The sequence below is a fragment of the Cheilinus undulatus genome, linkage group 21 (genome assembly GCF_018320785.1).
Source record: "Cheilinus undulatus linkage group 21, ASM1832078v1, whole genome shotgun sequence".
Lineage (NCBI taxonomy): Eukaryota > Metazoa > Chordata > Actinopteri > Labriformes > Labridae > Cheilinus > Cheilinus undulatus.
In genome coordinates this window covers 9,120,672-9,145,376 of record NC_054885.1, presented here as the reverse complement: position 1 = coordinate 9,145,376, position 24,705 = coordinate 9,120,672, and the positions used below count along the sequence as shown (strand labels likewise).

Here is a 24,705-nt window from a genome sequence, read left to right as displayed (position 1 = left end):
CTGTGTTTGGGTGGGTGTGTGGTATCAGGGGGTTCAACTGATTCTGGCATTTCAACCACAATAAAGACCGTTCAGATACTGACGGAAATAACCAGTGCAAGTCTAAGTTTGTCAGTGAGTGAATGAGCGGACTAGTTTTGCATAGATATTTGTGAATTTGGCTCTAAATTAGTAGAGTTACGTTTAAATAATCAAATGAAAGTCTGCACACAAGTCACAGTCAGTGGGCCCAAAGGCCTCCGATGAAAGATAAAGACTTAATGACAAAAAAGACTGATAATGAGGTTTACTATTAAAACGGTTTCAAACATAAAGGAAACATGCAGTAGGAAACCATCCTGCTTTCTCTTCTTCTTGAAAAACTTGATCATTTCCGGGTGTTTTCTCATGTGAGGGAATGACTAATCTGCAGGTCAAGGCAGCAGTTAGATGAAGCTGCATTTAGATGGCGGGTAAATGCTGCACTCTGGTGGCTATAAGAGGAAATGCACTTCTCTGCCTCTGCCAGGTGTAACTTACAAAAAAACACAATTGTATGCTCACTCTGGTACGATATCAGATCTTCTATCACAGATGACAAATTTCTAACTATAACATGCCATTTTACCACAAAAAAATCCAGTAAGTCATTGTTTAAACATTCAGTGATCCTTCTAACTCTAACCTCAATTCCGAAAAAGTTGGCACGCTGCCTCAAGACAGTCTATTACAGGGAAGGCCTTGCATATTAAGCAGTACAATGCTAAACCACATGCCCCATCCATCACAACAGCATGGCTTCATGGGAGAAGAGTCCGGATGCTGAACTGGCCTTCCTGCGGTCCAGATCTTTCACCAATAGAAAACATTTGGCACATCATTAAAGGGAAACTCCAGCAAAGCAGACACAGGAATATTGAGCTGCTATGATTCCTACAACAGAAAAGAACAGGACAATATTCCTCTCCCACAGCTCCAGCAACTGTTCCCCTCATGGCCCAGATGTTTACACATTGTTGTTAGAAGTAAAGGGGATACTACACAGTCATAACCATGGCCCCGTCTCTGCTTTTTTTAGATGTATTGCTGCCATCAAAATTTAAATGAGCTATTATTTTTCATTAAATGGTGAAATGTCTCAGTTGCAACATGATGTTTATGCTCTATTGTGAATGAAATTTGTGTTTAAGTGATTTGTAAATAATTGGGTTCAGTTCTTATTTACATTTTAGACAGTGATCTGACTATTTTGGAATTTGCTTGACACTGGAGCCACTGGGGGGCTAAAGATTCTACCCATTTTTTTATTTAATTGTAATTTCAGAGGTCTCTTTCTTTGCTCTATGACACTATCACCTCTTTATGTGGCTGAGAACGTTGTAGTACTTTACCTGTAGCTGTATATAAAACGTGATGTATAATTTAAAGAAATAAATGAAACTAATAATGAAAATGTGTAGCTTTGGTTATCAACAATACCCAGCAAGATGTTGAATGACATGTTCGCCACAAGGTGGCAGTAAGGAGCATAATGTACATTGAATAAATCAGTGAAGAAGGACTCTCTCACCCACAATTCCTTGCCTTGTTCCGGCTCCAACCATTCGAGACCTAAGATGGCGGACCGGCGGCGACGGAGGAGGCGCGCGTCCCAGGACAGCGAGGACGACGACGAGTCCGGTTCGGGTTCGGACAGCGGGAGGTCGGGGTCGCCGGCTAGCAAGAGCCGGGGGAGGGACCCCGAACCACCGGAGCCGACAGCGACTCGGGTGGAGGCGAAGAGCGACGTGGAGTCCGAGTGTGTGAGTAGCTAACCCAGGACGTCTGCTAGCTCACCGAGCTGACGGCAACGTTTCCTGGCCGGGAGCGGTGACAGATTGTGCTTCATTTTGAAACTTTTTTCCCTCTCTTGGGTCGAGTCCTCACTCTTTGAAATGCATTCGTTGGTTAATTGTTGCGAATGATCACCATAAACAGCTTTACTTTTCGACAGTGTAAGCCGTTAGCGTCAGGTGAACTGTCCGCCAAGTTAGCACTTGGACGGTTGACGAACCTTAGTTAGCCCTTTGCTTTTAATCGTCTCCAGTTCGGCTTTACATGGGATTAAAAGACATCACTCTTTCTATAAGTGAAGATGTGCCCTAAGAGTATTTGGCAGCGACTGTATACGTCCATCCCCCATGTTATTCATGTGTTGTGAAAGTGGGACGAAAAGGCGCCAGTGGAACGCATTAACAGGGTAACAAAATTGACCATAACACCGCCTCGGGTGTTCCCTCGCCTACTTTGTCTCGCTTGAGTGTTTTAAACCAAAGGAAGAAATTCTTGTTTCGCAATTAAATCACGGGTCAGCTAGCTGCGGGGCCAGTGTTTGTCGTGGTGTGTTTACTGTTGAAAAGTTGCGTTGGAAATTATTTTTCAGTCTAGCTAGGCCAAGCTAACGCTACCGCTGTGAGTCTGCCACGTCCAATACACGATAGAGCTGCGGGTAGTTGACCAGTACATGGCCGGACATTTCTCCATGAAATGGTCAACAGCTCTCTGCGCCTCTCTGTTATGGGTTGCATTTTGTTGGAAGGTGATGTGCCCTAAAATTCAAGGGCAAATCTGGTTGAATTTCTGTAAAAGCCTGTATTAGGATTACAGTATGTTAATGTACCCTCTGCAGAACAAGAGCCGACCTGAGTCCATTCTGAAGTAACCCATCAAAATACCACAGTTGTCAACTTTAATTGGATATTAATGAAGCAAACGAATTGATGATGATTGATTTTGATCTAAAATATTGGCTGTAATATCAGCCTATACTGGCTTTAATTTTGGCCATATTTAGTTAGATTATAGGCAGGACCAACAGAACAATGTCAGGTTAAGCCTTTTTCTGTGTACATCTGAAGTCCTAGAGCATAATATGTGTTTTTATATCTATCTTTAAACCTTAAAGTGTATTTTAAAGACTGAAGCACTACATTTAAATTAGGGGTTCATTAGTGATGCGCCGATTGTGAAAATCAGGGTCAATGGCAATGTTTCAAACAACAATTTGGCAGATATTGACGTGATCAAGATGTTTTTTGTTTGTTTGTTTGTTTGTTTTTGTAGTTCTGTTTAGCAGAACGATTTGCAAAAATAATCAATTTTTTCCCCTAGATATTGCAATTTAATATGCGATTATTCTTGGGCTGATCCTGTGTATTTTTTGACAGATTCAATCAATAAATAATTTCATAAATAAGACCATGTGTACTGAAAATAATGAAATTATTTCCATAGAAGCATGAATCTGAATACAGATTAATTGCTTCTGTGCAACAAGCTTGAGGCCCTGTCCACACGGAGACAAATTCAGGAGTATATGCAAAAGTTTTTTTGTCGTATCTGCGTTTCATCCACACCGAAACAGCGTTTTGGGTGACTGTAAATGATGCTTTTTGAAAACGGGTCCCAGAGAGCACAAATTTGTCTCTGTTCGGATGGCTCACTGCATCTTTCTTGAAACGGTTACGTCACACATAGTGTAGCTCTCTTTGGAAGCCTGCACGGGTCCAGCCAAAACAACAGTGGTGGATTACAGTGTTGTGTTCGTGCTGCAGAAGCTACTGAGCTTGTTATGGCTTTTACAGCAAAATCTGATTCTCCTTTACCACCACCACGAAACATACACCGTATGTTCTTTAATGCAAATGTGATGTAATTTGCTTTGTTTAAGGGTATTCTTATTTTTATATCACTCATCTTGATTAAGAAAAGCATACATAAAACAAAAAAGGGAGGGTTTTAAACATTTATAAAAATGTTGTCACTTAAATGTTTGCATAATGTGCATAAAATCACTACTGCTGCAAAAAAATTGATTTATTAAAGTGGTATTTTGTCACATTTTGAGTTGGAGAAATATTGCAATTTTTGCAACTTGAAAATTGCAACAGGCCATGTTGCGATTCAATCTAATTTGCGATTAATTGCCCAGCCCTTGTTTTGTGTAGTTTTTACACCTATCAGAGTCTACGTCCGTGCGTAAAGACGTTACAGCGTTCTTACTGAGGGGATCAGGTCAGCTGCAGGTAAATCTGCTGCACTGACTACTCTCATCAGCTGTTCAGATGGAGAGAGAAGCGTGATAAAGTCCTGAACCTGCAATTAAAGTTGGAGACCGTCGTCCGTGGCATTTGTGGCGAGTGTGTGTTTTTGTTCTAAGAGGTTTGCATCATGTTGTAAATGCACTCTTCCACCAGGTCAACATGCACTGCTGCAGTCTTTATGGCCTCATACCCAACTGCATCTGTACAGCCTGCTAGCCTGAGTAGACAACAGGAGAATGTTCAATGTCCCACTATTTTTAGGCTAATTTGAACCACATCAGAGATGCTGAACGCTGCTTACTTTGCTGATATGGACAGTGAGCTGGAGGGTGTGCACAGAAAAAACTTGTCGGACCACTGTCTATCATTGCTTTTATCATATTTTAGCATTATCTCTTTGAACAGCATGCATTTCAGATTTGTCTTGTATGAAAAAACATCGGCATCTGTCATTGGTGCATTTCTCATTTTTTGCCGTTGGGCTGATGAGGGTTCATAAGGCCACCATGGCTGATGCCGATGTTCTACCAATGCATTAGTCTATCAGTTGGATGCTCAGTATTGGATTTTCTCTATCCAACATGCGGATGATTCCTGACTCATTTTATTGTTTAAAAAAACATCAAATGTCTCCTGTGCAAAGAGGCTGATTCAAGCAGAGCTGAGGGAGGAGCAGGAAACCATATGTATTAGCTATAAACATCTACAGAAATATTCATATCTGCTGATATCTAACCTTTTAAGCTAATATCTACCAACACTGATATGTTGATAATATTGTGTGTCCCTATATTATATATTAGTATTGATATTGACTAAAATAAATGTGTAAATATTGGCATGTTGGATTGGTCAAAAATCCAATATTGTGCTTTCCAAATACAAAACAAAAAGACATATGCTGGTGATGCTGATAAGTGTTTCTTTTCTCTGCAGGAGAGTGAAGATGGAGTCGGAGAAGGTAAGGCATTCATCATTTCATACAGAGATCCAGCACTCAATGTACAATCTGATACCTAGAAATAGCTGACACAAGGAATAGCTAGGTTTGAAGACAGTTAAAAAGGTTTCTGCAGGAGTCAGGGGCATTGAACAAACTGCATCTTACCTACAGTGTCAGTTCCCTTAAGATTCTGAAACATTTGTGTTTACTGTTTACTTTGTTTCTTTTATATTTTCATGTAAATAAACTTATCTTTCTGTCCTGCTTCATTCAGCTGTACTATCTGACTATGACAGTGCAGATCCAGAGGAAAACGGTTCCCATTCAGAGGTAAGCATCAGAAATGTATGCAGTGTTTGAATGTGAGTTTATGGGAGTTGTGTGTGTGCTTCCTGCACTGTTTGCATTAACATGTATTAGCTTCAAAATTTGGGTACAGGAGCAGGCCTTAATGCTAGTTGTGGACACACTTACTGAAGGCAGTTTGTTATCTAAAGCCTCTGACTGCAGAGGGGGGTGGTTTGGGTTGCCCTCACCTAGACTGGTTTGGTAGGGTTGATGCTACAACAGTGGCATGCATTAAGGGCTGCTCCATCAACTGCCAAATCATAGATGGTCTAACAGTGAGCAGAAAGTGTGGTTTGTTTTTATCCAGCCTTGCTTGTGGAGGTGGGAATCGTGGCTCTTTTTAGAGAACTGCTTAGTGATACCAGCTGATCATTTGGCTACTAAACAGCTATTCATTTGATACTATTTTGGCCTTTTTATGTGAAACAACAAGAATTGGTGTAAAAAAAGAAAATCAACTCTCAAATCAGAGCTGGCTTCTATCATTCATACCACACATCATTGCTTGTGCATCACTCATAGCTTCTCTGTGTTTTGGGTGTTTATTTCAACCGAACCAGTTATTTACAAAATGTTTTATCACAGTTTCCTTTAAGAGTATGTTTATGACAAGAAGAGGAGATAGGGTGTTGCTAGCTTCTTGGTTTGAGGCTAATGGCCCCCATTTATTCGTATTGGAAGCCTTTTCACTGTACACAGCATGCAGAGATACCAAGCTATGGTAAGCCTGTGAACCATGGAAATGATGTATGGGCTGTATTTCTTGAGCACTAATGCAGGTTGTCACTGAAGATGTGCTGATCATGCAGAGTGTGGACTTGCATATTAAAATCTGGTCAACTTACCGCCTGGATGCCCAGAACAGATGTTAATGCAAAATGCTAACAGAAACTTTGGCGCTTAATTAAAGTAGATAAATGGTGTGCTTTTTGATTATGCCTTATTAAGTTAGGCGGTAAAAATCAAATTTAAAAAAGCTAGTTTAACTGTAAAACAGAAAAGTTTGATATCCACCGCAACTTTAACAGCCTATTCCCTTCAGTTTCAAAGCAGGTAAACCTGATTTATGTTCGATCCTAAGCCGGTATTGTTTAGGTTCTTGGTGCTGTCCTCTGGAGTCTTGGGGGTTGACCCAGCTGGGTGCGGAGAGCTGCAGACACATTGCCATTATTTTTAATTTAATTCAAAGTGTGTTGTCAATTTAGAAAGTTGCTGTCTACTTGCATTTCTTTAAAGATCAGGTTGTTGAATCTTAAACTTTGTGTTGGTTCTTGAAAGTGAAGTGGTGACTTTACAACCTAAAATGACTTGCCAGGTTTAACCCTGGATGGTACCCCAGAAAATACAAACAAAGAAAAGTGTGGCCTTTAAAACCATCACATTATGTTTTGACATTTGTTGTGTAGCGTCATAAATACAGCAATTTCCCTTCACAAAATGGACTGTAGGACAAAAGGTTGTGTGGCGAGCGTGAAGCATTAGTCACATGGTTCGCGATTACTCTGCTGCTGATGTCTGATTTTGGCTTTAACATGAAGTGATGACTTCAAAAAGCTTTGGTGGACTTATTTGGGAGTTTATGTGTAAAATAAATTCACTGTAAGGTGAACATTAATAATCCTGTGTCCTCTCAGGGAGTGGAGGAGGAAGAGGAGGCCGAGCATTTCAGTGATGAGGAAGCTCCTGCTGCAGCCAGTGAGCCCAAACCTCCTGCTGCAGATGTTCCAGTGAAGGAGGAGGAGGAGGGGCCCCAGGGAGAGGAGGAGGGGGAGGCAGAGGAAGAGCAGGGAGGACAGAGTAAAGAGGAGAGTAAAGCAGAGGAGAAGGGGAACCTAGCCGGAGAGAGGCAGAGCGGTGACGGACAGGTGAGACGGTGCTGCTTTACTGCAACAAGGGATCTGTCCTGCTATCTGTTAGCAGTAATATTTTCTCTAAATATGCAACTCAGAAACAACTACTGAGTCACTGAATAGTTCTGATATCATAATAAACAGAAGAAAGTAAAATGATTGTTTTTCAGAATCACTCAGAGCACCCTAATGGCTCAAAGATGAAAAGAAAAAAGTTTGCAACTCTGTATTTTAGCTATACAGTGAACACTGAAACTGGCTCTTCTATAAAGCCTCATTCATGTAATATTTAAAATCCAAAAGCATAGATCAAGTTTAGTTGACAGCAGTTTAATATGTAGACAGTGCTCTCATTGTGTCTTCCTCCATTTCATTTAACCCACGCACACTCAGGAGTCTACAGATGACCCTGAAACAAAGGCGGGAGGAAAACCGGGTCAGAAGCTCGATGATGACGAGGACAGAAAGAACCCGGCCTACATCCCAAGGAAGGGTCTGTTCTTCGAGCACGATGTGAGAGGACATGCTCAAGAGGAGGAGAGGTACACACCGTCGCACTGGCACTCTTTCTGTCTATTCTACCGGGTTTAAAGCTTTTCTTGAATGGAATTTGGTCAGAGGCAGATCAAACTTGTGCCATGTTGTGTCTGTAGTTAATGAAACTGTCTGCTTTTGATTTACTGACCAAAGATCCTGCAGTGTGTCTACATCTCAGGGTTCCATTCATTCTTTTTGCGTATAATGCTGCGTATAAAGGCAGCAGTAGTGCAGAGAGGAACCTTCAGCGTTAAAGAGATATCAGCAAAATATTTTCAAAGTATTGGTCTGTGTGTTCAGCACACAGACAGGACTCATCATTATTGAAGGCTGCCCCAGAAAACACTGGAACTAAACAGTGACAGCAGTATGATAGCTGAGCAGTAAGCATTAAAAGTTCTCTGTTCATAGGCATTCTTTTATGTCTGCTTCTCTTTCTCTTTCTCTGTAGACCAAAGCACTAAGAGATATCATGTTTATTAGACTTTATTTTATTACTTTTTAAAGGAAATGGCAATCTCATGTTACTAAACTAGCATTTTAGTGCGTTATAGCAAAGCTCACACATTTCATGTGTGCATTTTTAAGGCTTGCTCTCTAGAAAGTGTGTTCAGATATCTAAGCAGTACACAGAATTCTGTCAGATGATTTTTTTTTTTAAAAGAAACTGCTCAGTTTAAAACGTGAATAAAACCCATTCGGGCTAACTAAAGCATACGTTTTATATTTGAAAAAATATATATAAAAAAACTTTTGATCAATAATTTTGTGCTTCAAACTGAATTTCCACCTTATGTTATTGCATAAATATTCTCCAGAATGCAGAGAAATCAGTGTCGGGCGCTCAAAACACCCTGGACTGTGCTCCTAGACCCTAGTATTGCTTTGTATTACTCACTGTGATTGAATTAGCTCAGTACTGTTGTGAAAGACAAATCCAGTTCTCTAACCTAAGGCTTACCAAGTTGCCCACCTTAAAAATGTGTACAGCCCACTCTAATTTTGGTTTTCCTGATAAAAAATAAATTTTCTCCCTTTTAAGTATTAAACTCTTCAGAATCAGCTCAACTCACCTGCTTAAGTCTGTTATAATAACTATCACCATGTGGTACATGGATTAAATGTGCCAGACATCATCAAATGTGGACATTTATGGTGAAAAATATTACCTATACCATTTGACATTTTATAAACTGTGTATTAAGTCAGGAAATTTAGCCCTGGTCCAGTGTACCAAGAAATGTCACAGACCTTTCATTGTTTTTTAAATTTATTTCTGTCAGCTCAGGCATTTAAAAAAGTCTGAAACAGTCTTAAATTTGATTATTAAAAATGTGGAGGAATTTTAACACTATGTCGTCTTGTCCGAATATTTCAGACCAAAAGGTCGGAACAGGAAGTTATGGAAGGACGAGGGTCGCTGGGAACATGACAAGTTCAGGGAGGAGGAGCAGGCACCGAAGAGTCGTGAGGAGCTCATTGCGATTTACGGTTACGACATCCGAAACGGAGGCGGACCCGGAGACCGAACGTATCGGCAGCGCAGACCCAGGTGAGCTTAAATCAGCAGGAAGAAAACAATGGAGGGTGTTAAAGGGGGTTTCTAGAGACAGCCTCGGAACTCTGACAGACTGTTTATCTATTTTTCTTTTTTATACTCGTGTTGTTAAATTAAAATGTCTGCGTCCACCCACAGACAGAGCACATCCCCTAGCAGAGACAAGCGATGGAGAGATGGAGGAGGAGAGCGACCAGTGCGATCCTGGCAGGGAGGAGGAGGTGGAGGAGGTCCAAACCGAGGAGGAGCTCCTCCGCCTTCATCTATCCATCCCTCTTCTACAGCGCCCTCTTCTGTCCCTCTTTCCTCCGCTCAGCGTAACAGCAATCCTTCCAGACCTCCTCCCTCCCGCAGTAGACCCCCCCACCAGGGTCAGATGCACCTCCCACCTCAGTCCCAATACAGGAACAATGAATCAAACGCACCCCAGACACATCCCAGAGACCGCCAAGGACCTAAAGCTCCATCTGACCCCACAGGAGAGCGAGTCAGCAGGGGAGGGCGAGCTGCTGGTGGGGGTAGGGGGGGTCCCTCTGTGGTCATTGAGGATGTTACTGTCAGCCAAGGAAGTGTTAGAGAACAGGACCTCAGTGCTGTAACCACAGTGGCGGCATCACAGCCCGGTGGTTATCAGTCTGCATCACCACGGCGACAGCAGCAGGAACAAAGAGGGAGTGCCGAAAGATCCACGACAGGATTGGCTGCTACTTCCTCCGCCTCTGACCCCGCGCTGCAGTCGTCAGCAACAACAGCGACCAATCGGGAGGCCTCTCCTCCCACAGAGCGGCCAGTGGAGCGTAAGTCTTACTCTCTGGCTCGCAGGACTCGCTCTCGGCCCGCAGACCTGGGCAGCAAACAGCCGTCTATGGAGGAGTCTGCTGCCGGAGGAAACACCTCCTCCCCTGGAAGCGTGGGAGGGAAGAATTGGGCAGGCGATGGCCCTGGTCAGACCGGAGGAGGTGGAGCGCTAGCAGAGCTGGACCAGGATGTGGCTCGACTCAGTCTAGCAGGACAGAGCTGGACTCAGAGCCCTACGTCCTACATCCGCTCTGAGATGAGAGGTGAGTACACAGGTGTTACAGAGTTTAGCCCTTATGTGATCAAACTGGCAGAGTTATGAAATGAATATTTAGGGCTTCCATAGCTGTTGACTTTTTTCACTGGCCGCTCTCAGAATGCTTCTCACCAGCGGTTATTGTTGCAGGTTGCATAACTGGACTTCTGTCTCCCCCAGTAGGATTAGTAAGGTCTGTTTGAACAGCTCAGCAAGCTTAATATTTTCCTTTTATATGGGGAACATTACCAAGAAACATAGAAACAGTGTATAGGAAATATGTCCTACCATTAGCAGCAGTTCTAGACCTGGAAATTTTCCTCCTGAAAAGACAAATCAGATCTATCTCCTCCACCACTGATGTTGTACTAGTTTCAATTTAGAATGCTGTAAGCATAGTGGCAAGAAAGGCAAATGATGAGAATGTTTTTTAGGATGCTGAGGACACTTGACTACATTGGTTTTGCAAAGAAATGGATGCTACCAGTAAAAAAATGACAGTGGATAAAGGCCCTTGTACCGAGATAGATCATGGCTCACAGCCTATGTGGAGAAACCAAAAAATTGGTCAGATTAATTAGATACTGAGTATTCCTGTGCAGCTGAAATGGAATGAGTCTTGTTATATAAAAACGTGTTTGACTATGAGATTGGCAGTCTACAGAGGTTCTTTTGAACAAATTGTTAAATATTTGATTTGGACTATTTAAAGGCTTGCTCAGACTACATGATTTTTTTCAGTCTTTCACAACAGCGCCATGTCAGACTATGCAACACAAATCTTGTCCCATCTTGGCCGACAACCTGGCCACACTATAAGAGTGATCCTGACCGCTCACTGTACGCTGATGTCACCACTGTCTCTGAGACTGAGTGCGAGTTCACAGTTTGACGGGGGCCGGTCAAAGAGTGTCTGCCGCTCTACAACAGAAGCGCTCTAAGTAATTGTAGTGGACTTTTGCTTGGAAAAAAAAGGGAATGGAAACAAATATGGATTGCATTACGGATAACAGTTATGGATGTGTCAAGAGGAGGACAATATGGACTGGCTCTCCTTCAGATAGGACTTATGGTATGCAAGTGATAACATAAATAAAATTAAATAAAATTGACACATTAGTTGTAGGAAATAAAAGGGGATGAAAAGTGGTAAATCTTGTAAATGATAAGGAGCCAGTGCTCTCCAGTTGGTAGACGTCAGGATTCACGTCGTTAACGTCAGGTCAGGGTGTCAAACTAGACGACAATGTAAGAAAAATTCTGACATGCTAGTCTTGTTGAATCATGGTCATGGGACGTCCTGGGCGCATCGTTAATTGTGTCACACTACCAGACCGTTTTGACGATGAGCTAAGACGTTGCAGTCGGGCTAAAATCTGGCTGAATTCTTGTACTCTGAGCTGGACTTAAGCCTTGTTTCCTTCAGGTGGTTGTGTTTGATTGAGTGTGTTTAGTATGGTTCGGTACTGTAAACCCCAAAATAGTTTATTTCCCAGACACCCGGACCCTCACTGGGTGGACTGTAGAGGCTATGCATGTGACATCACATGCAGCGCGAGTCTGCTTTTCCAGCCACAGAGTTGTAGAGAAGTTGAGTTGCAGAAATGAGTGGGGAATAAGCAGCAAACAGCTTTATTTCAGGTGAAAATTGCTGTTTAAAAAAATCTACATATTAACTGTCTTAACCACAATCAGTACAGATCCTCAGCTGATGGAATACGTGCTTAGAAACGTTGTGAGTCGTAACGGTACGTTAATATCTGAATGTGTCTAATCTATAACAGTTTATATGACATAATATAAAATTGTGAGCTGTACCACGATAATTTGTCGCTTTAAAAATAAACAAAAGGTTTAACTGGTGTTAAAATCAAACTAGATTGGGTAAAAATCCTGGGTGCGTTGATCTCATTTTAAAATAGACTGCAGCCCGAAGTTTTACAAACACGTTCAACCACAGAGTGATCTTTTCACAGGGTACCTAAAGTAAGGGGTAGATGAATAACTAGCTAGAATACAGAGTATCAACTGATCTAAAGCTTCCTATTCACCTAACTCCATTATTAATTCAGTTTCATATCTATTGCGGATAAACCAGGCTGATGTGAGCCTACAGACTCTACTTCATGCTCTTAAAATCAGGTTCAGATAAACACCAGGAAACTGGGTTTGTGGCCACGCATCAGTGTCCATGGACTAGGAAACCATATGGATCTCTGTTGAGCCCAAATATCTCCGATTTAAGCAGATAACAGTCTGTTTTTCTCCCATTTTTGCCCTCTCCTCAAAGAGCAGACTACCATGTTTTCTTTTGCAGCCCAGAGTAGAGCAGTCGTGTCGCGCACTGAAAGTGACGTCAGTGTACACTCCTATTGTTGTATGTGTAGCTCCACCTTTTTTGGACTGATGGGCAAGATTGGTACCCCTACGGAAGGGTGCCAAAAAATGGGATAGTATGGGTCGGTGTTTTTTTTTTTTTTTTTTTTTTCCCCCTTCCAACTTTTGATCTTTAGAAACGCAAAAGAATTCGTGCTGTACTGAACTGGACCGCTCAGTAGGAACAACCTAGGATCACTCTTGGAGAAGTTTCTTTGAGACTGGTTGAAGTTGGAGCCGTGTATGTGTATTGGTGTTTATTTTAAAGTTTTTTTCTTTCTGCTATACATGGCAGCAATTTAAGACCTTGTCCCCACGTATTTTTGTGCATTTTGATTTTCCATACACTTATAAATGGTGTTTTAAGTCACTGAAAACGTGTTTTCAAAACTCCTTCCAGGGTGTTGCGGTGTTTCAGTTTAATAAGTGATCATGTTAACCGATGACTGTATGTCAACTGCATCTGGGTTGAGTGCAGACTTTGAAAACTTTAAGATCTTCCTGGTTTAGTTTTTTATTAAATTTATATCCTCTAATTATTCAATCTTCTGTCCTCAACAGAAAGTGTTTTGAGTTTTGTCGTAGCTATGACTGCTACTGACACTTTAAGCTGAGAAGTCACCCACTATTCTGACCACTTGTTAAACCATAACACCTGCTCCTCTACAGCATCGTCAACAGTGAAGGCTTTGACTTTATCATTTCTTCCACTGAAATGTTTCTGATACAGATGTTTCCTGCTTAAGCCCACTCATTTTATTCACATTAAAATATTTTGCAATTTAAACACAAAATTTCTTTCCTTTATTTTTAAAAAAAGCAGATATAAGATTCTACAAATTTTCAAGTTTATACCAATGAAGATTTTTGAATCCACGCACTGTAATACCTTATAAAAATCACACCTGTATGTATAAATCTTCGCAGGTGCCCTAAGTGATTTGTTTATATTTTAAAGCAAGGTGCAATGTAAGTATGCTTAGCTGCCTCAGATATGTTTTTGTTCATGCTTGACTACTAATTATTTTCGTTATCTTGATACTTTTGGAGGCACATTAGATTAGGGTATGGGGAAACATAAGTAGACATCTGCTTCATATGTAGAAAACTTTAATATTAATTCTGTTAAGAAATGTATATTTCAAGCACACACCTGAGACAGGCTGCCAGTTCATTATAATACTTGTGATGTCAGTAATGATAACTTATGTAAAATTTAATTTGTTTAAAAAGGTCAGTAAGAGACCATTTTCTTAGTTTATTTCCACACATTTTAGCATCATCTCTTCTGTCTTCTGGGAGCACTGAATGTTACATTTACCATTTTCTGACACCTCTCACATTTAGCTTGTTTTCTCTAAACTGTAACTGGAGTCAGTTTACTTTCAAAGTCAGATATGCAGGCTACAAGCCCCACAGTGTATTCAGTTACTAAAAAGACCTGCAACATTAAAGTGATTCACATTTTGCTGCAACGCTGGATAGTTTTATTCATTCTTTACATATGAGTAATGGCTACTTTGCACTACTTTATTTCATAGTTAAACTTTTGCTAAAGTTTAGAGTTTGAGTGTTGACTTGTGACACAATTAGGTAATGCAAATTTTACTTAAGTAAAGGGGGAATATTTCCATCTCTTAATTTTAAAGTATTGCAACAGGATGTCTTAAGCTTGGAAAGGCATGTTAACCAGATGGCCATAAAATGCAACTTCTTTGTGAGATTTAGTAACAATCAACTTTCTGTTTCTGTTTACAGGTCTTCCCAACCCCATGCACCTTCCTGGTGGACCGCCTCAGTTCTCCAGCATGGAAGAAATGGGTGTATCCTCCAATCGGGCCAAACGCTACTCCTCCCAGCGACAGCGGGCTGTTCCAGAGCCAGCACCACCCATGCATCTGGGAGTGATGGAGGGGCACTACTATGAACCCAGTAAGACGTCTTGAGATTTAACTAAAAGTCAATGTGAGAGAGAACCACAAGAAGCAGCTCAGTTAACTACAGCTCATATCTACATGACATGAATGAGGAAGGAAATCATTTAGCAATATTTTCAGACACCTAAAATAACAATATGGACCTGGCTGTGATGACCTTTGGTTGACATACCTCCTGATCACATTGCAGCTATTATATTTGGTTTAATTGTTAAAAGCTTAAGAGAGCTAGCTGGCTTTTATGTCCAGATTTTCTGTACCGTTCAGCTCAAAATAAAGACTTGTCAGTGTTTAGGAGTACTGAAGTCCCCTTTAAAAACTAGATGTACACACAACTGGGTCGAACACTGAAAGTAGGCACCCGCCATACTGCCAAAAGGCTGTTCTAGCTGGATGTAAACTAGGGGTGTAAATCACTGGCTGTGATTGATGACTGAATTGTATCGTACTGCATACAAAGTTTGTTGTCAATGAAAATAGCTGTGTTGTTCTTTTGTACCATTTTGATCAAAATTGAAATGCAAGAACAGTTTTTAAGTGAATGCAGTACATGAGGTACCACCTTCTCCCCACCAGCAGAGGTCAGCACAGATCATTACATGAGTCTCTGCTTTATTTTATACCAGCATCAGCTTTTACTTTTCTTTCTTCAGACTTAACATTCTCAGACAAAAAGATGAATGATTTTCCTTTGTTCAGTGTGTGATTAAATATACATATGTGACCACATGACAAACCTCCTTTTGTCTCTCAGTGTCATACCAGGGACCAATCTACGCACATGGGGATGGCCCTGCCCCCATCCCACCGCAAGGCATGCTGGTCCAGCCAGAGATGCACCTTCCCCATCCCGGTCAGTCTTCTTGTCTTTTTGTTTTTGAGTGTTGTATGATTAATTTTATGAAGATACTTAACTCTATGTTGCCTTCTCAGGTCTCCATCCCCACCAATCAGGGGGCCCGATTGCTAACCCCGCCCTGTACGGAGGTCCTCCTGTTTCTCTGTCACCAGGGCAACCACCTCAGCAGCTGCTGCCACCACCGTTCTACCCTCCACCAGGCGTTATGACTTTCCCATACCCAGCCATGTACCCAAGTCCACAAGTATGTCACCCGTCGCTCTGTTTTTCTCTGTGTATATTGTGCTACTAGTGAGGTTCCTCCTGTTTGTGAATCAAAGTCTCTGGGATGTCAGTGATGAAGACTTATGTCTCTGTGTGTTAGGGTCAGTCCCAGGTGACCTATGGTGGTGTGACGTACTACGACACAGTGCAGCAGCAGGCTCAGCCCAAACCTTCGCCTCCCAGACGTACGTCTCAGCCCGTCACAGTCAAGCCCCCCCCTCCAGAGGTGCCCTTTGCCTCAGAGTGACCCCGCCCCTCACCCCTCCCCGCCTCCCATTCTCAGCCTCACTCCGATCGCTAATGTACAGGTGAGTTTTTATTTGCTGATGAAAGATGTACTGCTGGCAGCAGCTGCTAAAACTTCCTGCAGCCTTTGACACTGAAGCTTTAGAAATGTCTCATCTAGATAATTTAGCTGAATTTTGGCCATTTTTCCGTTGTTGTTCCTCTGTCAAAAAAGAAGGAAAACATTGATAATAACATTTGGCGTATCAACAGTCTAAACATAAACAGAATAAAATACTTTTGTCTAAATGTATCGGTTTACTTCATATGGTTCAGAAAACAAATCTCCAAACAGAGGTATTTATTCAAGTTCAAATTAATCAGAACTACTTTTCATACAGTGCCTACACATGGTGTACACCCCCTTGGATTTACCCTGAAATTAATTTTATGAATCCATTCTTGGTCAATGTAAATTGGCTTTTGACCCCAAAAATGATATAAAACAAATCATTATCAAATAAACAACAATATGTAAGGTAAAATAAGTGATTGCATAAATATTCACCCCTTTTGAAGTGACTGACCTGATGGTCAGTCACTGGTCCAGTCCAGTCAACTAGTGCTAGTAGTCACACATTTGCTTAGATGGGGATCACCTGAGTTTAGAAAATGTGTCTCAAGTGATTGTAGTATAAAGACACTTGTTTCTGGGAAGTAAGGTCTCTGGTTAATTAGTATTCCTGGCTACAATTACACCATGAAGACAAAAGAACACTCCAAGAATCTCAGAGAAAAGTATATTAAAAGTAGGGATGCACGATATTATCGGCCAGATATCGGTATAGGCAGACATTAGCAAAAAAAAAAAAAGCCAAATATCCATATCGGCAGATATCAACATTTTTTTTGCAGATATTTACATCCGATATTTTGGCCGTGCATATCAGCATATATTAATGGTAAAATTTGGACATTTATACTAATAGATTGGTGGCATTTTAGGCTGGACCAATAGACTTATGTAAGTTGAGATTTTTTTCTTTATTAATTTTCATTTTTTAAACTTTAAAGTCTGTTCTAAGGAAAAAAGTTTTTCTATTTTTATCCTCAAACCTAAAATGGTGTTCAAAGGACAGGATTTTTAGTCATTTAAAATGTATTTAAATATCGGTATTGGCTTAAATGCATCTGTAAATCCAATATAGTGCATCCATAATTAAAGTATATCACCACAAACTCACCATCCCCGCTGTTAAGCACTATAGTGGCAGCATCATGCTGTGGGGGTGCTTCTCAGCAGCCGGCCTTGGAAGGATTGTAAAGGAAGAAGGTAAAATGAATGTGGCTAAATACTGTAAAATCTTGGAGGACAATCTTATTCAGTCTGCAAGAGAACTACGGCTTAGGAGAAGTTTTATTTTCCAGCAAGACAATGACCCGAAGTGTATGACGACAGCTGCGCAGAAATGGTTTAAAGACAGCAAGGGGAATGTTCTGGCTGAGCTTGAGCAGTGAATGATTTATAAAATCAATTAAAGGGTAAACCGTTGACGTGGGTGAATACTTTTTACATGCACTCTCCATTCAGTTTATATTATGGGGTTTATTAATATGCTTTAGTCTATGTCAACATGCACATAGCCTCTGTTTTTTCTTTTTTTTTTTGAGTCATTTTGAAAAATATAACCCATGTAATCCCTCCTCCACATTAGGTTGCAGATCTGCCATTGCTGTTTCCATTTGATTTTTTAATTGTGTTTTTCTTTCTAGTGATATACTTTTATCCGGGGATAAAAGTACTTTTTCTGTGTTTCAGGAGTGGGATGGGAGGGTCAGTGAGGAGCTGCGGTCTCAAACAGTAGTCATCAGATATCCAAGGAGGGACACTTGGACGGATTCTGCAGGTGGACTCAGACTTTTTTGGTTTTCTGTTTTTTCTTTTTTTTTCCTAGTTCTGGGGCCTGTAGCGGGCGAGTCAGCCATGCACGGACTGTTTTGTTCTTCGTCGCAGGTTCTATCCCACCAACGTGTCTTTGAACCTGAACACGTCTGCCTGATAAGTTCAAACCCTTTAGAGCCTCTCTGAAGCATTTATCATTACACAGTCACAGGTGGTTTAAAAATCTGAGCTGTCGGGAGGAAATGTTGGGATCAGAATTTTGATTTTTTTTTTTTTTTTTTTTTACCCAAACAGAAGTCAGACTGAACCCTGAAAGCAGGGGATAGAAACGGTGTGCTGACACTTTGTTATCCAGTTACTTCTTACTGTACATTAGCTGTTTTTGACCAATAGGAGGCTAATTTCCATAAAGTTTAACAAGACACAAACAGAAGCTTACTTATGTTAAAGCAGAGTTTATCTACTGTGTGAACGATGTTTGTGTGTGTAGTTGGAGTGCAGATTTCAGTGTTCAGTCGACCCGGTGCTTCCAGATGTTACCGTCATGTTACAGATGAAGACATTTGTCAGTTTGGATGTTTTCTTCTTCATGCATACAGGCAGACAGATAGTTTCTCAAGTTGAGGAAGCAAAATCTTCTGAGAGTTTAGTTGAGAAAATTTCAGAAAATATGTATTAAAAATATCTTAAATGTCTTTTTTTGTCCAGATCTCAGAGATATAGGCCATGTTTACATGACAGTGATTACTGAAAATTGAGCTATTTTTCAAAAAAAAAAAAAAAGTGGGTTCAAACAACTTTTTGACACGTCATGCACATGGAGCCACAAAACAACTGAAGACACACCAGCTTATGACTAAAGACTGTGTAGTATTCATGCCAGGCCAGTGGTTGGATGCATGCATTCATAGGATGGAGCTATGCTTGCTGTTATATGTATACAATCTCAAGCGCTTTCTAAGTGTTGGTTTGACACATGAGCTGTGGCACATGTGTGGTAGAGGCAGAGGAGGCGTGACAAACAAAGCAGCTGACACAACTGGAATTTTAAAGAAAAACTTAGAAACTAAGTCCACAATCCTCCACATATTTATGATCTGATATTGCTACTTTACAAAGACAAACATGTCTGTCAAACCAGCTGGTGATTGACAACTTCTGTCTCACAGTCAACATTTAGACCTGGACAATAATTTGAATCTGATTGGTGTTGCAGTTGAAAAAGTGACCGTGTAAACTGGTGACTTTCAGCTGAGTGCGTTTATGGCTGTTGATATTAGTTTAGTTTCCATTAAACTCATATCTGATGGGGGCATTTGACATAATGATAAAAAAACATTTTTTTCTGTGGCTTTAGTTCTGCACAGATTTCCCATTTATGGCCTCCATTGACATCTTGCACTATCCTTGTATCTACAGTTTAATGCATGTACAAAGCTAACCAGCTCCCTCATGATTGAACCAGTCAGCACAAAAACGTACATGTGTGTACATATTTCTCCACAAGGATGGAGGAACTACCTATCCCATGATCCTTTGCTATTCATTTTATTTATTCTGAATGATAATTTGCAAACTTTCAAACAATATATGTAACTTTTACTACACCTATCTTTGTTGTATTTTTTACATTTTGTGGTAATATATTGTAGCTGTAGCCAACATTCATTGTTTATGGGCATGGTAGGCTTTTCCATGGTTTAACCAGACCCCACCAATCAGAGACTTTCCTGTGACTTTAGGATTGTGGCTACTGTAGTTTTTTTGGCCAAGATCTTCAGTAATCTAGGGATGTGCCATATATACTTTAGCTATGAAAATCTGCCAGACCTACAGCAGCAAGTTTCCGTTAAGCTCACCAAGTTACACGGTCACTAATTAAACCAGTACACCAGGAGTACACAGAGGAAAATGTTGGAGTACCGGGGTTCAGACAGTGCTGATCTGACCACTGAGCTGATTTGTTTTTATTATTATTATTGATGATGATTTGTTAGTTTTGAGCACATAATTATCCCAGATTCACTGTCTCCATTTTTATAGTTTACCTCCCACACATCAGGTAGTTGTATACAGCCTGCGCTCTCTCAGGTGCCCTCTAGTGGTGTCCTTCAGTAACACGTGTTGGATATAGGCAGGTATATCTACTGGAATGCTCATGACGCAGCCGCTGCGATGGCAAGTATGTCTTCACCGTTTTAGTTTTTACACATCAGTGTTTTGTAGAAGGACAAGTATAGCAGAGCACATCAACATTTGAGTAGATTTATGACTCTAAGTGACTCTAAACTACAAAGCAAGTCAGCTGAAAAAATGTCTACATGGTGGTGAACAGCACAAACAGAACCCTGTGGCATTTTCAAAACTCCAGACCTGTTTTCAAAACATTTTTAGGATGTGAAACACCATTTTCATGTGAAAGAACAGCCAAAATGCAACAAAAGATGTCTGTTTTTAGTTGAAATCATTGTCATGTAAACGTGGCCTTAGTTTACTGTTATATTAAACAGATATGTTATAGAAGCTGCAGGCTGAGAGGAATAATTGGTTTCAGTATTAAATCAGTTTTCTGATTTATTGTCATGAAATTTTCTTTGTTACGTAGAGATAGATGAATCAAACAATGGTTGATTGTTGGTGTTTTCTGCTCATTTCTCTACGTGGAGTGTTTGCTGTATATATAAATCTAAATGTGTATATAGAAGCTTGAACAGATAAAATAGAGCAGTAAATCCTATTCTAATAAAAGTGCTACAGAACAGTCAGCCTCTGATTGAAAACACATCGGCAGGGACCTCGAATGTTAACGGTGGATTTAATTTAGAGAAGTAGGGACGATAAAGGAGCTGTGTGGCTTTAGCTTCGTCTGTTTTCTGTTTTTCCTTTTTCAAATGTCACTGTTTAATTTTAATACTGTTTTTCTATTATTATTATTATTATTATTAGTGAATGCAGGAGAGAAATGATTTATTTGTTTTCACGTGTTAACTCCCTTAAAGGCACACTGAGGAAACCACTTTATAAATTGAAATGACTAACTCCTGAATGGATAAATAAAAAGACGTTTTCAGAGTTGAAATTAACCAGAAAAACTTGTTAAAGTGTATTTTTCCATTTCTCCTATTCCAGCTGTTTCTTTTATATGAAAGGTGAAGAATGTTCATGGGTTTGTTGTCAAATAAAACCATAAAAATGATCCAGATCATGTTTTAGTCCTGTTTGAACAGACTGATTTATAATCATCCTGAAGGACAAAGTGAATATAAAAGATAAGTTTAGACAGAAAGGAGAACTACTGCAGCTAATATTATAAGCTAATGTTGTCTTGATGCATTATGGTTGTATTAGAAATGTTATTTTTTTTTAAATGATGTTAGTTTGCTCAAATACTACTAAGCTCCTGATAATGGAGGTACAAATTCCTAAATAGTAAATGCTTGGGATTTATATTATTGGAATAATAATGGTATATATGTATTACTGGTATTGGCAAATAGCAGCTACAAAGAGTCAATAATCAGTACCAGTAGATATGAACATTTTTCATATTAATGGCCTGTTCATTGTCTTTACATATTGGCAGTAAGAGTCGTTTGAAAGATAGCTACTCTGCGAAAGTCACTTTGGGGAATTCTAAATTTCTATGTGGTCCAGCAGGTGTAGCATTGCTTCATGCCAATCTATTTGAGATTTTCAAGTCATCATTTTCCTAAAAATAGGCATAACCTGAGTAAACACAAAATTTACTTTTAGATAATGATTGTTAAATGATGAAGAAAGTCAAGAACAGATGAGAAACAAAGACATGGACATCTATCAGTCTGGAAAGGGTTACAAAACCGTTACTAAAGCTTTGAGACTCCAGCGAATCACAGTAGGCACCACTACCCACAAATGGAGAGAATTTGGAACACTTGAGAACCTTAACAAGGAGTGCCTAGCCTGCCAAAATGTCTCCAAGAGTTCATCAACGACTCGTCCAAGAGGTCATGACCTGCAGGCCTCATTTGACATTGTTAAGGTCAGAGTTCATGATTCAACAGTAAGAAGGAGACTGGGCAACCATGGGGACCAAAAAGAACAAAAAGGCTTGTCTCACATTTAGCAAAAAAACGTCTTTTTGATCCCCAAGACCTTTGGGAAAATGTTCTGTGGACTGACGAGACTAAAGTTGAACTTTTTGGAAGGTGTGAGTCCCTCCACATCTTGAGTAAAACTAATAGCATTTCATAAAAAGAACGCCATGGCAACAGTCAAACGTGGTGGTAGTGTGAAGGTCTGGGGCTGCTTTGCTGCTTCAAGACTTGGACGACTTGCACTAATTGATGGAACATGAATTCTGGCATCTAGGCAAGGCAAGTTAAAAAAAAGTCAAAATTCTAAGTTTGAGTCCTAATTGTGAGATGCTAAATTGAAAATGTGAAATTAAAACACAAATTAATTTATTTTCCCACATTCCTGGCTTCTTATCTGAATATTTTTTCTCCTTATTTTTTCAGATTTTGTGACTTACAAGGATATCTTTAATCATCAGGGATAAGTTTACATTTTTATACTTGAGGAAATCTGCAGTCATAATGAAGGGCCAGTTATAACAGAAATAAGATATAATCTGGAGGGCCAGATTTAACTGTTCCAAGGGCCAGATTTGGCCCCCGGGCCTAGAGTTTTGATACCTGTGCTGTATAGGAACGGTGAGGAGCGCTGCAGAACTGTGACGTCAGAACACAAGCAGACCAAAACATGGCAGCCTCCTACTGAATTTATAAACTCAAATGTCCTCAAAATGCAGACATCTAGTAAGTTTTTAGTTCAATATACATACAAGGGATACAAAAACCTATCCAACAAGATGAACTAGTCTGATCATGCAGGGTTCCTTTTAAAAATCTTATTGAGATGCCATGACAAACGGGCAGTTCCTGCTGAAAAACCCTCCAGTGTAGCTGAAATAAAACAATTCTGCAAGGGCGAGTGGGCCAAAATTCCTCCAAGGAGATGTGTAAGACTCATTACCAGGTAGCTCAAACGCTTGACTGCAGTTGTTCCCGCCAAGGGTGGTTCAACCTGTTACTCGGTTAAGGTTGAATGACTTTTTCCACACAGGGCCAGGTAGGTTTGGACGGCTTTTTTCCCCTTAAAAAAATAAAAGCATTATTAAAACTGCATGTTATATTTACTCTGGTTATCTTTGTCTAATATTGTGTATTTTTTCAGATGATATGATATTTACAAGTTCACATTTAAGAATTCTGTCTTTCAGAATCGACAAAAATGTGTCTGGAAATTTAGTTGTATGAGAAATTGGCAAAAATCCATATCTTGCATCTCTGATAAGTGCTATAATTTTGTGAAACTCCTTAAACTAAAGCTGAAAGTCTACACGTCAGTCACATCTCATTTGTTTTATTTCAGAACCACTGTGGTGGTAAATACAAGCAACATGATGAAAAAGTGTCCAGATACTCATGGACCAGCAGGTCACAGCCGAGCTGCCTGAAAAATGCCTGATTCCAGCCACCCTGGGTTAACAGTAAGTAAACAGATCTCCACCTAGAATCCTGATTTTTTTAAACGATTTATTTTCTGTTCTTTATACTCCCTTTTTCAGTCTGTTTACCTCCATCCTCCTTTTTTCTGCCTTTCATTGTTAATTTTCTTTCTTCTTTTCTTTTTGTCTCCTTGAAAACATCATTAAAGGAGAGTTTGTTTACCCCCATCCCAGACTCACACATGCATGCAGCTGCTCTGTCAGTTAATATGAATATGTATAGAGTAGAGGGGGAGGCAGCTCTTATATAAACAGTGCGATTGACAGGCTCCAACAGCCAATCAGCTTACAGATAGTGTTTGGTGAATATTCAGCAGCAGCTGCTGAACACAAAGAGACGGCTCAGCTGTTAAAGGAGCAGACCGCTCATTTTATTTTAACCCTTCAGGTGTCTGATAGGCCTGAAGCTGCGTCCAAACACATAACATCCTTTAATTCACTTATGCTCAAAAATAATAACTTTTAAATGTTTTTTTTTTTCTCTTGGCAGGAAGAAAATGCGAATTAAGTCAATAATCAAAGGAATATTATAAAAGAAACGGGGCATTGTATGAAAAAAGGAATAAAGGATGGTGGAAAAAAAGGAGGCGATGTATGAGATGAGAGGGTAAAAAAAGATGAAGGAAGAGGAAAAGTGGACAGGGGAAAGGAAAAAAAAGGCATGCAGAAGTAAGTGTAGAAGAGGAAAGAAAAGAGGACAAGGAGGAAGCACAAAAGGAACTGTAGGCAATAGAGGATGAATCAATAGAGGGGATTTGGGAAAGAAGTAGGATGTAGGAGGAATGCATTTATAGAGACAGGATGGAGATGAATAGCGGAGGTAAGAGCAGGAGATATGGAGGAGAAAAGGAGCAAAACAAGGAGTCAAGTGGTGGACGGAAGGGAAACGAGGAAAGAGTATGACAAGGAAGGAAGAATAAGATATGAATGGAAAAGGATGTATTTCAAGGAAAATGGGATGGACAAGTTTAAAAAAGGGACTGGGAAAGTGGGGATGGAGGAAAGTACAGTTAAGAGGACATTTAGAGTAAGACAGGATGGAGAAAGGACTAAAAGAAATTCTCTGTTGGATTGAGGTCTGGGTTTTGACTCGGCCACTCCAGAACATTCACCGTGTTGTCTTTAAACCATTTCTGTGTAGCTTTCGCTGTATACTCCATGTCATTGCCTTGTTGGAAAATAATTCTTCTCCTAAGCTGTAGTTCTCTTGCAGACTGAATCAGATTGCCCTCCAGGAAT

At 40.2% G+C, this 24,705-nt stretch overlaps 1 protein-coding gene across 1 annotated transcript; it reads left to right on the top strand.

The window, feature by feature from the left end:
- The first annotated feature begins 1,572 nt into the window (after positions 1 to 1,572).
- On the top strand, positions 1,573 to 21,111 carry casc3 (casc3 exon junction complex subunit). The gene is made up of 12 exons (XM_041817573.1): positions 1,573 to 1,781; positions 4,998 to 5,022; positions 5,279 to 5,334; positions 6,987 to 7,217; positions 7,596 to 7,744; positions 9,118 to 9,291; positions 9,436 to 10,358; positions 14,486 to 14,659; positions 15,419 to 15,517; positions 15,598 to 15,767; positions 15,888 to 16,095; positions 17,832 to 21,111. Exons 1-11 carry the CDS (start codon positions 1,596 to 1,598, stop codon positions 16,032 to 16,034), a joined length of 2,334 nt encoding a protein of 777 aa, XP_041673507.1. The 5' UTR covers positions 1,573 to 1,595; the 3' UTR covers positions 16,035 to 16,095; positions 17,832 to 21,111.
- Positions 21,112 to 24,705: the final 3,594 nt, after the last annotated feature.

Excerpts from the sequence above, each read along its gene's own strand:
- casc3 (XM_041817573.1), top strand. The coding sequence starts at position 1,596 with ATGGCGGACCGGCGGCGACGGAGGAGGCGCGCGTCCCAGGACAGCGAG. Across the intron at positions 7,218-7,595 it reads GGCAGAGCGGTGACGGACAG|GAGTCTACAGATGACCCTGA; the intron begins GTGAGACGGTGC and ends ACGCACACTCAG. Across the intron at positions 15,518-15,597 it reads GATGCACCTTCCCCATCCCG|GTCTCCATCCCCACCAATCA; the intron begins GTCAGTCTTCTT and ends TTGCCTTCTCAG.